The sequence below is a fragment of the Syngnathoides biaculeatus genome, chromosome 5, assembly GCF_019802595.1.
Source record: "Syngnathoides biaculeatus isolate LvHL_M chromosome 5, ASM1980259v1, whole genome shotgun sequence".
In the NCBI taxonomy this organism is placed as follows: Eukaryota; Metazoa; Chordata; class Actinopteri; order Syngnathiformes; family Syngnathidae; genus Syngnathoides; species Syngnathoides biaculeatus.
In genome coordinates this window covers 16,837,309-16,853,514 of record NC_084644.1, presented here as the reverse complement: position 1 = coordinate 16,853,514, position 16,206 = coordinate 16,837,309, and the positions used below count along the sequence as shown (strand labels likewise).

Here is a 16,206-nt window from a genome sequence, read left to right as displayed (position 1 = left end):
AGGCGCGAGTCAAAAATCATAGACCGATAACTAAATGATCTCTCGGCATGGAGTTGTACGTCGAAGTGGTCACCATTTTGGATGTGGAAAAGCGGAGGGAGCAGGTCAATATGCTCTCAGTTGATGCTTGGAGAAGTTTTGCACTCCTGTTTTTTTCTCCTCTCTGAATCTCCTAAAAGGAACTTCAGCTCAGTAAACTATTGAGTAGGATTTAATTTGTTTAAATATTACATATGCTGGCAACCAGTTTAGCAGGAGAGAGAGGGGAAGGATGTGCAGCAGGTTTGGGTGATTAATGATAGAGATGGAAATGTGTTGACTGGTGCCAGTAGTGTGCAAAATAAATGGAAGCAATACTTTGAGAAGTTAATGAATGAAGAAAATAAGAGTGAACGAAGAGTAGAAGAGACAATAATTACTAAGGGGGGAGTTAGAAATGCACTAGAGTATGAAAAATGGAAAGGCAGTTGACATTCCTACGGAGGTATGGAAGTAATTTGGAGAGATGGCAGTGGAATTGTTGACTAAGTTGTTCAACAGAATTCTAGCAGGTGAGAAATGGCCTGCGGAATGGATGAAAAGTGTGGTAGTCCCCATTTTAAAGATCAAAGGTGTTGTACTGTGGGAACTATAGAGGAACAAAATTGAGATTAGATATGATGCCACTGAAGAGACAACATGACGTAGAGCTGGAGGTGGCAGAAATTACGATGTTGAGGTTCTCTCTAGCAGTGAGCATGTTTGAGAGAGCAAACTTCAATGGTTTAGATATTGGTAGACAATGCTTAGGCTGAGAGAGAGAAAGAGACTGTTGATGCACGTTGTGAGGGAAGACATGATGGCAGTTGGTGTTAGAGAGGAAGATGCAGGAGATAGGTGCACATGGAAAAAGATGATGTGCTGTGGCAATCCCTAACAGGACAAGGCGAAATGAAACGAAGAAGACTTTGACATCAGTTAAACATCTAGAGTGTGTTCTTGTTCCGGCAACAGCAGAAGGGACCTGATCCACATTTCATGTTCACACCTGTTTTTGGCAACTTCGGATCTTCAAAGCCACGAAAATATGCATCTTTTGGGCATGTGGAAAGAGGAAAAACCTAAACCTCAGTCTTGGGCGGCCAAGAACCGTGTGAGGGCGATTGTAATATACCACAAGGTGGCGGTAACATCCCCATGTGGACGTAGAAGAGTCATTCACAGGAGACGAAGAAGAAAAGGCGTTTTGTTAGCTGGTATTGAGTCTTCTGTTTGTAGTCAAGGCTAGTAATTCATAATCATAGTTATTGATATGTTTACAGACGAAGCCCTAGTGTCAGTGAGTATGCAGTCTTCCTGGAGAAAATCTCAGCAGACGGCGCGTGAGTCGGTACGTTTGAGTGATGACGTTGGATTTGAATGCAGAATGTAGTCATTATTTTGATGAACAGTACCGTAACGGTAGACTCTATTAAGGATAGTTAGACATTTGTTCGCTTGCAAAGTGGATGGACGAAATAAAAAAAATAAATAACATGTGACACTAACAGATGCCATTAACCTGTAATTTTTAAAAGAAAGCTCCCTTCTATTACTTTTCCTTGTGTCTTAATCGTCTTCATGGATCCCCTTGGCGAATTATCCTCTTGCAGAGAGGGAATTGGGTACAAAAACCTGCCTGGGACAAAGTCATCAGATGTCACTGCAGGCTAACACATATTATTTCATATCAAAGTATAAACAAGAGGAAATCAGTTGAATGTCTTTGAAAACGCATTTCCTTCTTTCTCTCCTTGTTTTGGTGTGTGTGGATGTGTGCGCGTATATATTTACATATCTCAGAGAGGTTGTCAAACCACAGCCATTCACAGTGCTGAAGCAGGAGTACAAACTCGTTCCAGTGTTTTCAGCAGTACTCAGACCGAGCTCCAGGATCATGTAACCGCACAATTTCTCCAGGACCCCCAAAATACGCTGCATTTGTCCAGCTTGAAGGACTTCCTACATCATGTTGAAGTCCCCATCATCCGAGAGCTGGTCAGAAATTCCAAGAGTCATGCTTTTGATGGCTTTCAGGTGAACTGGGAAGAACACAATCAGATGGTAGGCAGACACCATTGATTAATTGTAAAATATTGGACACAATATTATACTTAGTTTTTATTGCCAGTGCCATTTTTATAGGTTTTGTGCCTTCACCAACTTCAACATCCGAGGGCACTTGAGCGAGATCTTCATGTAACAAGTCTGTCCTGGAGTTGTACTGGTGCAGTAATAGTCTGTGCTTATGGCAGGTATGTTTCTTCCTCTGATATTTTTGGAAATCTTTAAAAAGCAGAACTTCTTCCTTTCTGAAAGCACAAACCTGTTCCTGCTGTGAGCCTCTCCCAAGCATGTGTAATTCATTTGGTGAGGAAGGCAATATGTCTGTGTGACTGGAAGGATGGCAGAAGGTGATTGGAGTAATGACAAGTCATATGTTTGCACATGGAACCTAGACCATGGAGGTCTCAACACCAACCAAGCTGATCTGGTCATTGATGTTCCGACTGCAGTGACATCTCTGTCTTGTCACCCCAAGCACCCCGCTCTCATTGCAGGTAGAGAACTTGTGATAGTGAGTTGAGTGACATGTGTGAACAGGGTGTGTCTGTGGTGCTGTGCCTGCAGGTAGTTTGCACAGTGGGGAAGTGGTGATCTGGGACACCAGTCAGTCTACAGATCCAATACTGGCACAAACTGGCATGTCTGCAGATAGCCACAGAGAGCCTGTTTGTCAGGTGAGTGAGTCAGTCCACAGGAGATGGGACTTCGGTATCAGTAATGTTACCTTTTCCCCCTTTTGTAGAGATTCATTTGAAAGAAACCTTCCAATAATTTCTGCACATTTCTATTTATACAGGTTTATTCATTTACAAACTATATATACACTGAAGCCCAAAGTGACATGTTCCAGACCACCAACCATAGATGACAAGCTGTGATATAGAAAGACTTTATAAAAACTTTTATTCGTGTGAACCCTCTCCACCCTAGTTATTAAGACACACTTTTGAAAGAATTCCTTTGCACCTGTGCTCCCTCTTACGCTGAAATGTTCTCTCTAATGCGTTCATGTTCTATATTTAGTATTCAAGCATTTTAGCTAACGGAAGTCCACAAGGTTAATGCTAACTAGAGGTGGGTAGAGTGGCCTAATATTGCACTCAAGTAAGAGTAGTGTTGCTTTTGAATAATATCCTTCAATTTTTTTGGATGGCTTATCCTCAGTAGGCTCGTGGGGGTGTTGGAGCCTATCCCAGCTATCTTCGGGCCCCAATTGCCCCGTAACCTTTTCCAGCTTTGTTGAGGTCTACAATTTTGTCTGTGGTGTCTTTGGACAGCTCTTTGGTCTTAAGCATTTTAGTAGTTGGAATCCTACTGATTATGTGGGGTGCACAGTTGACTTTTTGCTGCTCACGGTCTCAAACAGGTGTTTGTAGTTTAGAATAATAAATGGAGTCTGGTTTAACTTTTTAGAGGCAGACTAATAGGTTTTTGAGGACCATAATTTTTGCTGATTGGCAGGTATTCTAATACTTACTTGGAGCAGTAATGTACAAATAATTTTTAAAATCCATACATTGTAATTTCCAGAATTTTTCTAGAATGTCTCTTACGTTGGACATCCACCTGAAATGAAAATCTCAAGCCTCTCCATTATTTCAAAGTGAGAGAACTTGAAAAATCGCAAGGTCTTCAAATACTTATTTTCCTCACTGTATGAGTGTATAACACTAGCTCAAAAATATTGGTATTCCTGAGGTATTCGGGGAGTGCTCAATACACATAATGAAAATCTAATTTTTAGCTAACTTGTTGGAAACAATATGCATGTATTGTATTAGATAGAAACAGCCATCCATTTTCTTAGCCGCTTATCCTCACAAGGGTCGCAGGGAGTGCTAGAGCCTATCCCAGCTGTCAGGAGGCTGGGTACACCCTGAACTGGTTGCCAGCCAATCACATGGCACAATTTAGAGTGTCCAATTAATGTTGCATGTTTTTGGGATGTGGGAGGAGACCGGAGTGCCCAGATAAAACCCACGCAGGCATGGGGAGAACATGATTGAACCCGGGTCCTCAGAACTGTGAGGCAAGCGCTTTCCAGCTAATCCATCGTGCTGCCTGTGATAGAAACAATGCAAATATAAATTTTAACTGGCCCTATAACATCTCTGTCCTCTAACCTTTAAGTGATTTTTTTTTTTTTTTTTTGGATTGAACACATCTGGAGGTAATAAGGGTAGGCCAAAAGTTGTAATTTGTCACAATACATTTATATTTTAATAAAGAGAGGAAATACTTTTGAACCCAGGGCCAGGTAACTTTTTTTCTCCTAAATTAATTAAATTACCATTTAAAAAGAGTATTTTAAATTCATTTGGGTTCTATTTGTGTACTTACATTTGTTTGATGACCTTAAAGTGGGGAAATTATGTGAAAGTAAGAATTCAAGAAAGGGTGCCAATACTTTGTCAGCAGTGTATCCATTATAAATGCATGAAACTACAGTAGCTCTGTTGCAAAGTGAAATGTATTCTATTCGCTTTGGGTTCATGAGAGTGAGTTTATTTACTTTACGGACATTGAGTGGTTAACTAATGAGTGGCTGTCATTAAAGTGGGAGTAAAACTTCACAAATCGCAAAAGAGAAGATCTAGTCTGACTCCAGTACTCCATTACAGAACAATTGTTGTTTGTGACTCTCTGGCTGACTTGAAAGAAACTCTAAGGCAATTGGGACTCTCTCTCCTGTAAAGTACAATTTTTTTTTTTTATAATTATTCTTTTAGACTCCATACTTCACTTACATTGTTGTTGATGGTAATCACATTATTTTTCTATGATTTCTTTCTTCTTCTTTTCGTTTCGGCTTGTCCCGTGAGGGGTCGCCACAGCATGTCATCTTTTTCCATCTAAGCCTATCTCGTGCATCTTCCTCTCAAACACCCACTGTCCTCATGTCTTCCTTCAGAACATCCATCAACCTTTTCTTTGGTCTCCCTCTCGCTCTTTTGCCTGGCAGCTCCATCCTCAGCACCCTGACACCAATATACTCTCTCTCACGCCTCTGGACATGCTAAACCATCAAAGTCTGGTCTCTCGAACTTTGTCTTCAAAATATTCAACCTTGGCTGTCCCTCTAATGAGCTAATTTTTAATCTTATCCAACCTGCTCACTCCAAGCAAGAACCTCAACATCTTCATTTCTGCCACCTCCAGTTCTGCTTCCTGTTGTCTTGTCAGTGCCACCATCTCTAATCTGTACATCGTGGCTGGCCTCACCAATGGTTTATAAACTTTTCTCTTCATCCTAGCAGACACTTCTGTCACATAACACACCAGATCCCTTCCGCCAACTGTTCCAACCTGCTTGGACTCGTTTCTTCACATCCTTACCACACTCACCATTGCTCTGGATTGTTGACCCCAAGTAGACCCTGACTATCTCTTCTTCCTGTAGCCTCACTCTACGCCCTTCACCCCTCTCTTTCACGCACTTATATTCTGTTTTACTTTGGCTAATTTTCATTCCTCTCCTTTCCAGCGCATTTCTCCATCTTTCTAATTGTTCCTCCACCTGCTCCCTGCTTTCACTGCAGAGCAGAATATTTGAACATAACACACCAGACACCTTCCGCCAACTGTTCCAACCTGTGCTCTGGATTGTTGACGCCAAGTATTTGAAGTTACCCACCCTCACTATCTCTTCTCCCTGTAGCCTCACTCTACGCCCTCCACCCTCTCTTTCACGCACGTATATTCTGTTTTACTTTGGCTAATCTTCATTCCTCTCCTTTCCAGCGCATGCCTCCATCTTTCTAGTTGTTCCTCCACCTGCTCCTTGCTTTCACTGCATATCATAATATTTGCGAACATCATGGTCCAAGGGGATTCCAGTCTCACTCATCTGTCAGCCTGTCCATTACCAGAGTGAACAGGAAGGGGCTCAGAGCTGATCCCTGATGCAATCCTATGATGCAGTCTCACCAACTTTGTAAATTCTTCTGTTACGCCAACGGCAAACCTCACCACTGTTCTGCTGCCCTCATACATGTTTTGTACTAATCTAACATATTTCTCCGTCACACCAGACTTCCGCATGCAGTACCACACTTCCTCTCTTGATACTCTGTAAGAGGCTTTTTCTCGATCCACAAAGACACAATGTAGCATCTTCTCATGTCCTCTGTACTTTTCCACGAGTATCCTCAAAGCAAATAATGCACCTGTGGTACTCTCTCTAGGCATGAAACCATACTGTTGCTCACAGATACTGACTTCTAACCTGAGTCTACCTTCCACTACTCTTTCCCATAACTTCATTGTGTGGCTCAACAACTTTATTCCTCTATAGTTGCCGCAGCTCTGCAAGTCCCCTTTATTCTTAAAAATGGGAACCAGCACACCTTTCCTCCATTCTTCAGGCACCTTCTCACCCGCTAGTATTCTGTTGAGTAAGTTGGTCAAAAACTCCACAGCCACCTCTCCAAATTGCTTGCATAACTCCACCGGTATCTCATCAGGACCAACTGCCTTTCCATTTTTCATCCTTTTGTAGTACCTTTCGAACTTCCCTCTTTATAATCATTGCCACTTTCTGGTCCTTCACACTTGCCTCTTCTACTCTTCCTTCTCTCTCATTTTCTTCATTCATCAACTTCTCAAAGTATTCTTTTCATCTATTCAGCGCACGACTGATACCAGTCAACACATTTCCATCTCTATCTTTAATCACCCTTACATGCTGCACATCCTTCCCATCTCAATCCCTCTGTCTGGCCAACCCATAGAGATCCTTTTCTCCTTCTTTTGTGTCCAAGCTGGGGTACATGTTGTCATATGCCTCTTGTTTCGCCTTCGCCACCTCTACCTTTGCCCTACGTTGCATCTCAATGTATTCTTTTCACCCCTCCTCACTCCTCTCAGTGTCCCACTTCTTCGCTAATCCTTTTCCTTGTATGACTTTTTCTGTGATTTCTTTGATGGTTGTAAATAAATCCTTTCTTGTAAAGCTCTTGTCCTTACTCGGCTTGGGGTTGAGGTTAAGTCTATCCCAGTTGACTCCATTGTGGTGGTCAAGGGGAAGTCAGATGTGAGATTTCGTCTGGACCTACAAAAAGCATCTCACTTTTTCTGCTTGTGAATATTATTGCTGGATAAAAGGATGATAAGACCATCACCACCATTTTTGTCATGTCATGTCTACATACCTTAGGTTACTTGGGTACCCCTGCAGAATAAAGGAGAGTTTGGTGTTCTGAGTGCATGCTCGGGAGGAAGGATTCTGCTGTGGACAGTGAACTCAGACCAAGGAAAATTTGTCCTGAAAGCAGCCTTTGCACTCGTGCAACAACAGGTTCTTTCGAGCAGCGCCAGCTTCAAGGTAAGGCCCGGACACAGGAATATTTTGGAATGTAATCTTCTACCTCCATGTTGCGCAAATCTTCTTCATCTGTAAAATGTCAGAATTGGAGATTTATGGTTTTGTTAATCCACTAGCAGTGTTTTTTCTGGGATTCTGTACCGCGATTGTTATATCGCTCTAACTATATAGACAAAAGTAGAGAGACTAGAAATAAATGTTTGAAGTGTCCTTGGTAGAACATTAGATTATAAATTAATTGTAACATTAATTTGGGGGAAGACTGCTCATTTTTTAAAGCTCCACTTCTCCATACGAAATAGTATACTGTAGTTTTTTTCTGGAATAAACCAGCCTCCTCATGTGTGTATCAAAAATTAATTTGGACTTTATTACTGCTCTCTTTATCTCTGTCCTAAGAGAAGTAAAAATGTTACATGTCACATCTGTGGCTCCATACAGATCTAACGTCTCTCATTTCATTGTATGACCACTTGAATTCTTTCCTAGCTAGATAAACGAGGTAACGCCTACCTAACAACATAAATAGTGACCTGTGATTAAATATAGCAAAAACAAGAACAGTTCATGATTCTATAGTAGTGTGTTGGTATTGAGTGGTTTCATTTAAGAAATGTGCTACACAAGGGTCGAAATTAACTTTTTGACTCATCGGCCATGTTGGCCAGATGACGAAAAAAAATCTACAGGCCAAGCATATTTTGATAATTGTAACAAAGTTTTGTATTGTTTTTTGACTTTTAAAATAACCATTGCTATGTACACTGTTAACACTAGTTTTGCCATTTTACAAATAATAAAATGACACAAATAATACTACACAACATAATAATGATGACACATGATTGTTGTTGCTGATGGCTTCGCTCTTTGAAGTGGCTAACTGCTAATGGTACATGTGCAAGCAGCAGAGTGACAGACTGTACTGAGGTCAATCACATTTTTTTCTGCTTTCCACATAATCACTTGGTTGCTGCTACTTCAAATAAATAAACACAGTGTTGTTTAGTTTTGAGGGTACCGGCATACCTTGCTCCACTGTTGCTTTGGAGATTCCGCCACACAACCGATATTGTGTACTTGCAATTTCTGTTGCCAGGGCGAGGATGGTGTGTCGCCAACTCACCAGGGTTTGAGGACGGCTGAGTTTGGTTCTCGTTATTTACATTATATTGTTGAAAAGCAGATGTCTCTGTCCAGATACTGCACAGAGGAAAAAATGCTCTGAGCCCAGTCTGGGAAAAGTGAGAGGTGTTCTGTAACAACCAACAAAAATGTTCACATCCTGACAAGATGACATACTGACATCATTTTATCACCTTTTTTTTTTTAATCTTTTTTTTGTCTTTATAGATCAGTTAATAAACATAATGAAAATGAACTTGTTTTGCTATATTTTGTTTTTAGGGCCAAGGCACCAGCACTGTGGGTGTCACCTCCTTGGATCTGTCTCCATGGGACCCAGACACATTCTTAGTAGGCTCCGAGGGTGGCCTTCTGCTAAGATGTTCCCTCTCCTCACAGACCCCAGCTGCAGTCTCATCTGAAAATCAGAGTGTGCCACTAAAAGCTCCAGCTGTCTTCTCCTTTAGGCCAGGTAGTGGCCCTGTCAACTCCATACACTGCTCACCTTTTCATCGGTATGGATTTAAGGCCTTATTAGTGAATAAATCAATGTCAGAATATAACTGGTGACTCATAAATGACGTGTTTTATTTAGGAACCTGTTTTTGAGTGCGGGAACTGATGGCCTCGCTCACCTACATTCCCTGCTACAGACCAACCCATTGCGCTCATTTCGAGTGTCAGACACTTGTGTTTTTAAGGTGCAATGGTCTCCAACCAGACTGCTGCTTTTTGCCGCAGCCACGGAACAAGGTAATATCAAAGGGTAGGAAATCTGACTCAGTCGGGAAAAATGTGTGACGGTAGTATTAGGGAGAAAGTAGATTTAAAAAAGAAAACATGCAATGACATTCTCTAAGTTCCATCTACAGCTAATTTTGAGATCCATTAGTCTGTTTTGGCAAAATCTTTTTCTGACATCCTAAGTAAGGAAGCTATCATGTCTTAGTGGATTTTATTACAAAAAGAAAGTCTTTGCAAAGAGAGAAAAAGTCACAAGTCTTATGAAGTTGTCACCCCTTAGTTCAGACCAAGTTCTTTCGTTGTATTAAAGTGAGAGAGACAAAACTATCTATGTCCAGCTGCACCAAGATTTACACACATGGAAGCCAGTAGAACAGCATAACGATAAACCATCTTGGAACTGGGAGAGCTACAAGCCACAACAGAACAAAACCTGTGAAAGTTGAAGGTAGAACTAATATTTGATACATATGAAAGACATGAAATTTCCAATCCAGGTCTCTGGTTAAAGAGTTGAGATGTACTTCAATGAGTTCAATTTCACAAGCCACACCCAAACCTGATTAACCACCATACTTCCGTAATCAAGAAATCACAAAGGTTAAAAAGTTTTGGAAAAAATTATAAACAAAGAATGAGGATAAATTTTAAGTTTAAAATTCACACGAGTTTAAACACAGGTAAGCCTAATTATCGGCAACTTTCTGAAATGTGTTTTCTGAGAAATGGATGAAAAGCTCACTTTGGAAACGATGTACTTGTTTATGTTGAGCACTCTTTCTTCCACCAGGTGAGGTGCAAATATTCGATCTGAGTCGCAGGTCCCTGAGACCAGCAGCCACCATTGACCCAGGAGGCGTTGGCCACGCTGCAACCTGTTTGGCCTTCAACTGCCAAAACCATCAACTCCTGGCAGTGGGTAAAACAGATGGGACTGTTGATATTTGGAAGCTCAGCAGCGATTTGACAGAGCAGATCCCCACAGAGGGCCAGCTTCTGGAGCAGATAGCCAATCAAGTAGCAGATTGACAGGATGGGCTGGATGGAGACTACGGCAAGGGAATATTTCAGTCACTGTGATTTGACGGGCGCGATCGCATCGCACTCTCAAAACTCCACAGTTGAGCACGAAAAATCATGCATGTAAAATTTGTTCCAAGTAGAAATACAAAGACATTTTCAGCGCACATGAAAACAATAGATACTTTTGACTGACGTCATGCCGACCACGGGTTTGTTTGTTTTGGACGGCAAGATCGTAAATATCATGGGTAGGAAGCGATAAATATTTACTGTAATGTTTTGGCTACAGTTATCATTTGATCTTTTATCTTAAAAGTCCTTTGACAAACTAACACTGTAACCAGAAGTGCTGTGCTGGTGTGAGGAATAAAGAAAGAAGAAAGAAGCCACATGTGAAACTAAGCTTTGTGTCGACGAGACAGGACAATTAGGAAGTGAGCTCGGCGGGGCGAAATAAACATCACGCACATTAAAAAGTACAGTTGGACTCACGTCTACGTTATTCAATAACACAACACCAATATCATAACATGGTGTCAGAGTGACGGAAGCATAACTACGGACTCATAGGAAAGAAAAAGACAAACTCACGGGGAAAGAAAAAAAACGGAACGAAGACAACAAGGAGGGGTTCGGTGTTCCAACTCACCCAAATTACCAGATGCGTGGCGGAGATTCAAGCAACATGCCGAACTCATGTTCACAGGACTGCTTAAGAACATAGCTGAAGAGGAAAAGTGCAGTTTCCTTCTGCTGTGGATCGGCGAAAAAGGACGGGATGTCAGCAATACGGGGACACTGACCGGAGACGAAGATAAGTTGTGTTGGAGGAGGTTTTTTTCTCCGTGCGTTCATTTAATTTCGGGTAGTGAGAATGTTGGTTATCCAAATAAAGGCTGGAGATGAACAGTCTCTTCTACGTTTTTTCTTAACAGAATATTCCGGGCACTTATGAGTTACAGACAATGGCTGTAGAGAGCAGATCACAACTGCGAAGATACAGAGAAAGCACACATCCTTTATCTTGTCAGAAGGGCGGACCAGGGTTGGTATCAAACCTGTAGCATGACTTCGGGGCTTTCCACTTAGACAAAGGGTTTTTGTCTCAACCGGTTCTAGCTGGTAATGGATTATTACAAATTGTCCAGTATGCAGTTCATCAAGGTTAGCCTACATGCAGAGAGGCGCTCAAGGACACATCTGGCTACAGAGCAGAGCCCCACTGAGGACATAAGGAAATCATGACGAAATATGGGCATAAGATATACTTCAATCCCCCTTTCAGACTTTTTCAAGTCCGACACCTGAAATGAACAAAATGAAAGAAAGGTGCCAGCGTCGTCATCATCCGGGGTGGGTGATGCATCCGGCATGGTGCCTTTTCCTCTGGGATGGGTCGAGCTGGGGTGCAGTCAGCTTCCTTATCGAATGATGTCATCAACGGGTGCCAGCCGGCACTGGAGAAGATGTGGTTTTCCGGTTGTTGTCAGGTGGAGGGATCGCTGAGCCTGAGGCGGATCTGGCGGGTCGTGTAAACGAGATGTAGAATCACGTGGCCCCTTTTCATGCGCCCTGACCTGAAAGGGACCTGTACACCTAGGTTCAGACCGTTAGGTTTAATTACTTTTAATCATACAGATTCACAAGTATTCATTTTGAGGGGAGTGTCTGGTTGTGAATGTAGTAATTAATCAAATGTTTTAACACGATGCTTGCTGTTTCAGATTTGCAGGGTTATGGCTCTGGCCATTCCAAAAAGGAAACTACTATGACGGGCAAATACCGGTAACCTGACACTGTTTTAATCATGTCAGTGAAATCCTATTGTAATCACCTGACCACGGACGTCCACATCCGGATCGTGGACTCCCTGTGGCGGTTTCAATGCAGGTATACTGTTATACCTATTGCAAATGCTGCAGTCCTGCAGTTCACCTTTTAACGATTTGTCTCATGAAAAGATGCCACCAGGCGTGGAGTCTCCTCAGTGTTTCATCCACACCTACATGGCATGCTACATGGGCTTCAGAAATTAGATTTTTCAATTGTGTCTGAGATGGAATGCACTTACCCTCTTTTCTCCATGTGCCATCCTCATCTATGACACCCCCTTTCGACTTCCACACACTCTTTTCTTCTGGACTCGCTTTTTCCTGCTACAACTTAACTGTTTCTCCTGTCACCTCCTGTTGATTGTCACATTCAGACTCACTTACAGTGAGTTGGAGTGTTGGTCGGTTCCCCGCAATCTTTTTTGCTGCTTGATGCTGATTAGTTTCTTGGGGATACAAAATCATTAGTTCGAGAGTGACCTTTGCATTTAAGTACAGCCACCGCTGTTGGGAGAATTAAAGCATCTCGCAATTCCAGAATGTCATTCTGATGTTTAAAGGGTGTACCAGTTGCAGTTTGGAAATCGTTTCGTTGCCATTGTTTTAATGCAACATGAACTGTCATCTCTGTGCATATGCCGAATCTGTGTAAACATTAACTGACTGATTTTTTTGCCAACTTGAGAGCTAATGTTAATGCCAAAATCTCTGCTATTTGTGCTGACTGGGAGCCTGGAATTCTTTCTGCTTGCACTTCTTCAAAACCTGTTTCTGTGGGTGTGTTACTGCAAATCCAGATTGTAGGCCATCGTTGTCTTTGAAGCAACATCTGTCTGTGAAAAGAATCAAGTCCGGGTTGTCAAGAGGTTTCTCGTAGAGTCCAATGCAGAGTGAGTTTTCTTCCGTAGGTTTTTGTACAGAACAAATTGGTTCTCCTCCGAGCAGACCTACAGCTGTGTTTACCCCTTTAATGATTAAAGAAAATATGTGGTTGTGTTAAAATTGCTTCAATTTTCCTCTGTCTTCCTCTGGTCATGGTGAAAGCTTGACTCGTGACGTAGAGGACTGTACTGTGTGATGTTTGCACAGTCAGCGGGTGATGAAGAACAATGTGAGATATCTTCTGAATCACTCTGGCTAGAGCAGATGCGAAAGAAGCGTAAATTGAGTGTCTTTGCTCGTATTTTTCCAATGGAGTTGATGCATACAGACAAAGTTGTCGACTTCCTCCATCTCCTTTCTAATAAAGAGCAGCAGAAACACTGCTGATCTTTTCAGATACGTCAAGATAGAACATGCGACTGTAATCAGGTATTGCAAGAGCTTCAGCAATGGAAAGATGTTCTTTCAAGGAGATGAAGGAAGTGTCTTCTTCCGTGGTCCAACAAAGAGTGTTAGAAAGATTGCGCATACCTTGTTCATAGACCATCCTTCGGAGTGGGTGAGTGAGTTCAGCAAAGTTTAAAACATGATGCCTGGAGTAGTTGCAAAGACCGAGAAAGGCCAGCATGGTTTTGACATTTGTGGGCTTTGGGTGATGGAGGGTATTGTCTTTGTGAGAGGGAGACATTCCTGTGCCATGGCGTGAGATCAGTCATCCGAGAAAGGAAACCTGTGGTCGGGCAATTTGGCATTTGGACTTGGAACACTTCAGTCCAATAGAGGTCAAATTAGAAAGCAAAGACCTAGTGGCTTCGAGACAAGTTTTAGATGGAGCCGCCAGCAAGAGATCATCCACATACTGCACCAGAAGAACCCCATCAGGCAATTCAAGCTGAGACAGCAACTGACCAAGACAGTCATTGAAGATTCCAGGTGAAAGGGGAAAGCTTTGAGGCAGGCGATTGTAGGAATACCAAACACCATTTCAATTGAAAGCAAAAGATTGCTTCATGGAAGGATGAAGCGAAATTCAAAAGAAAGTATTAGCCAAGTCAATGCAAGTGAAATGAGTGTGGGCCAATGTAATTTGGGACAATGCCGCGTGCAGGTTCGTGACGGGCAAAGTGAGGGTTAACGCGGCTACATTAATTGCTCACAGGTCATGGACCATGCGAAACTTTCCAGTGTTTTTCTTTTCGACAGGCAAGATGGGGGTGTTGAAATCACAGCCAGGAACTTCACACAACACTCCTGCTTTGAGCAATCCGTCAAATGTTTCCGAAATGCCAATCATCCTAGCTTCTTTTACAGAGTATTGGGGAACATAGGCCAACATCAATGGAATCCATGGACCACAGCGATGTGGGAAGGGAATCAAGAAGTTGACCAGCAAAATCGCTGTCGGTTGTTTCACGTCCATGGTACCTATCTAGAAGCTGGTGCTCCAAAACAGAAGTTGGCAAAAATGTGTTGGACTGAATCCAATAAACATCAAGTGATGGAGAATAGAGCAATAGAGAATGAAATGAAATTTGCCAATCAGTGGGCTGTGTGCATGCCAGGATAAATGGACCGAGATCCTTCACTGTGTGCTGAGGCGAGACCATCAAGGAGACATGTGGTTGACAAGGAGGCATAGAAGGATCCGGGGCATCTGCCATCATGTCCCATTTGAGTTGTTCAAGAGTCAGGAACATCGAAAAGGCGACACCTGGTTTGCCTGCAAACAAATCACCCATGTTCAATTTCCATATGTTGTTTTCAATTTCCTGAAAGGCCTCACTATACATCTCATCCCCTGATCTGTCGTATTACAGAGTAGAATGCATAGAATCAGTGACCACATCATAAGAACTGAGGTTGCGAACCCAAGGTGACCAGACAGTCCAACAGTGTTGAGCTTCGAGCCAACCACTGGAGTCAATATCCACTCTTGCCCAGTAGATGTCAAGCGGGAACTGGTAAGTGGCACTGGAGGCAGAGGCACAGTAAGTGTTACCATCTGGAAATTCCAGGATCCATCAGCTGCATTTGATGAGAGGGGATGTGGCGATGAAGAGATCTCTGCCCAAACGATTGACTGGACAGTTAGGTGCAAACACAAAAGAATGCAAAAAAGTCTGTGACTGTTGGTTGGACTCTCTTGGGGTTGGTTGTAACCTCCTCGATTGTAGCCACGTGCTCCATCCAGACTCTTGAGGTCGCTGTCTGCACTCGTGGGCCCAATGACTAGGCTGTCCACAATTGAAGCACACGTTATGGCCTCCAGGGGGCGCACTTTGACTCATGAATGAACCTGCTTGATACATCTCAGCAAGAGCAGCTTTTTCTTGCTTTTTCAGACTTTGGAACTGCAACATGGCAAGTTGTGTTTCTGTAATTTTGTGTTTGTCAACCTTAGATTCTTTTTTTTTAGCATGTCTCCTCAAATGAGGTCAACCTTAGCACCAGGAAGGTCCAGATTGGCCTCCTTGGCCTGCGTCACAGACTTGGGAACGCCCTTCAAAATGGCTGCTCGGAACACTTAGCATTCTCTCCCACACGTCTATCTTTTGGAGGCAACTTGTTAGTTTTTTCCACTTCCAATTTTAGAGCTACCACTTTTTTAACACGAGCTTTTTCCGTTTCTTTCATTAATGTCACCAAACACGCCGTCAAAGAAATTGGATGGAACCATCCATTCTCACGACACTTCCTCATCCATTGTTTCAACTGTTCTTTCTCACTATCTTGTTTTTTTTTTCAGGCAACCCTTCAACACACAGATCACACGCATTTTTCGTTTATTCACTTAGCAACAATTGTTCAGAAAGGTTTGGTATTTGCTGCAAATCGAACCATTCACTTTCTCTATTAAACTGTCCATCCATTTTGTTTTAAATTGAATTCCACCTCTCTCTTTTTTTTCCATTTTTTTGTAGTCAACAGGTCTTTCTGTTTGGAACAGAGAGGCAGATAAGTGACAAAGCAACAATAACGCGGAGGGTGGGCCTCGTTGCAAACTCACGCAGCCAACAACTCAAAAGAACTCAGCCTTAAAAATTCAAATATATAAAAAACAGGAATGAGAACAGCAAACGTACAAGTGTTGCCTCCGTTGATCTCTCACTCACACACACAGACACACGCACGCTTGCTTCACAATGCTACAATCGTGTGTGTGCGTGTGCGCGAGACACTCACCCAGGAGCC

The 16,206-nt window shown here is 42.5% G+C and overlaps 1 protein-coding gene across 6 annotated transcripts; it reads left to right on the top strand.

Moving 5' to 3' along the window:
- Window positions 1-19: 19 nt before the first annotated feature.
- Window positions 20-10,779, top strand: dync2i2 (dynein 2 intermediate chain 2). 6 transcript variants are annotated; one of them, XM_061819950.1, is made up of 11 exons: window positions 918-1,235; window positions 1,302-1,369; window positions 1,822-2,082; window positions 2,164-2,273; window positions 2,398-2,579; window positions 2,650-2,759; window positions 7,241-7,408; window positions 8,816-8,833; window positions 8,933-9,048; window positions 9,129-9,286; window positions 10,068-10,779. In XM_061819950.1, the coding sequence occupies exons 1-11, from the start codon at window positions 1,067-1,069 to the stop codon at window positions 10,304-10,306; spliced, it is 1,599 nt and encodes a 532-aa protein (XP_061675934.1). In that variant the 5' UTR covers window positions 918-1,066; the 3' UTR covers window positions 10,307-10,779. The 6 variants fall into 6 exon arrangements, with proteins under 6 accessions (XP_061675933.1, XP_061675935.1, XP_061675934.1 ...); XM_061819949.1 differs by lacking the exon at window positions 918-1,235 and adding an exon at window positions 20-104 and having other exon boundaries at window positions 8,816-9,048; XM_061819951.1 differs by lacking the exon at window positions 918-1,235 and adding an exon at window positions 491-551 and having other exon boundaries at window positions 8,816-9,048.
- Window positions 10,780-16,206: the final 5,427 nt, after the last annotated feature.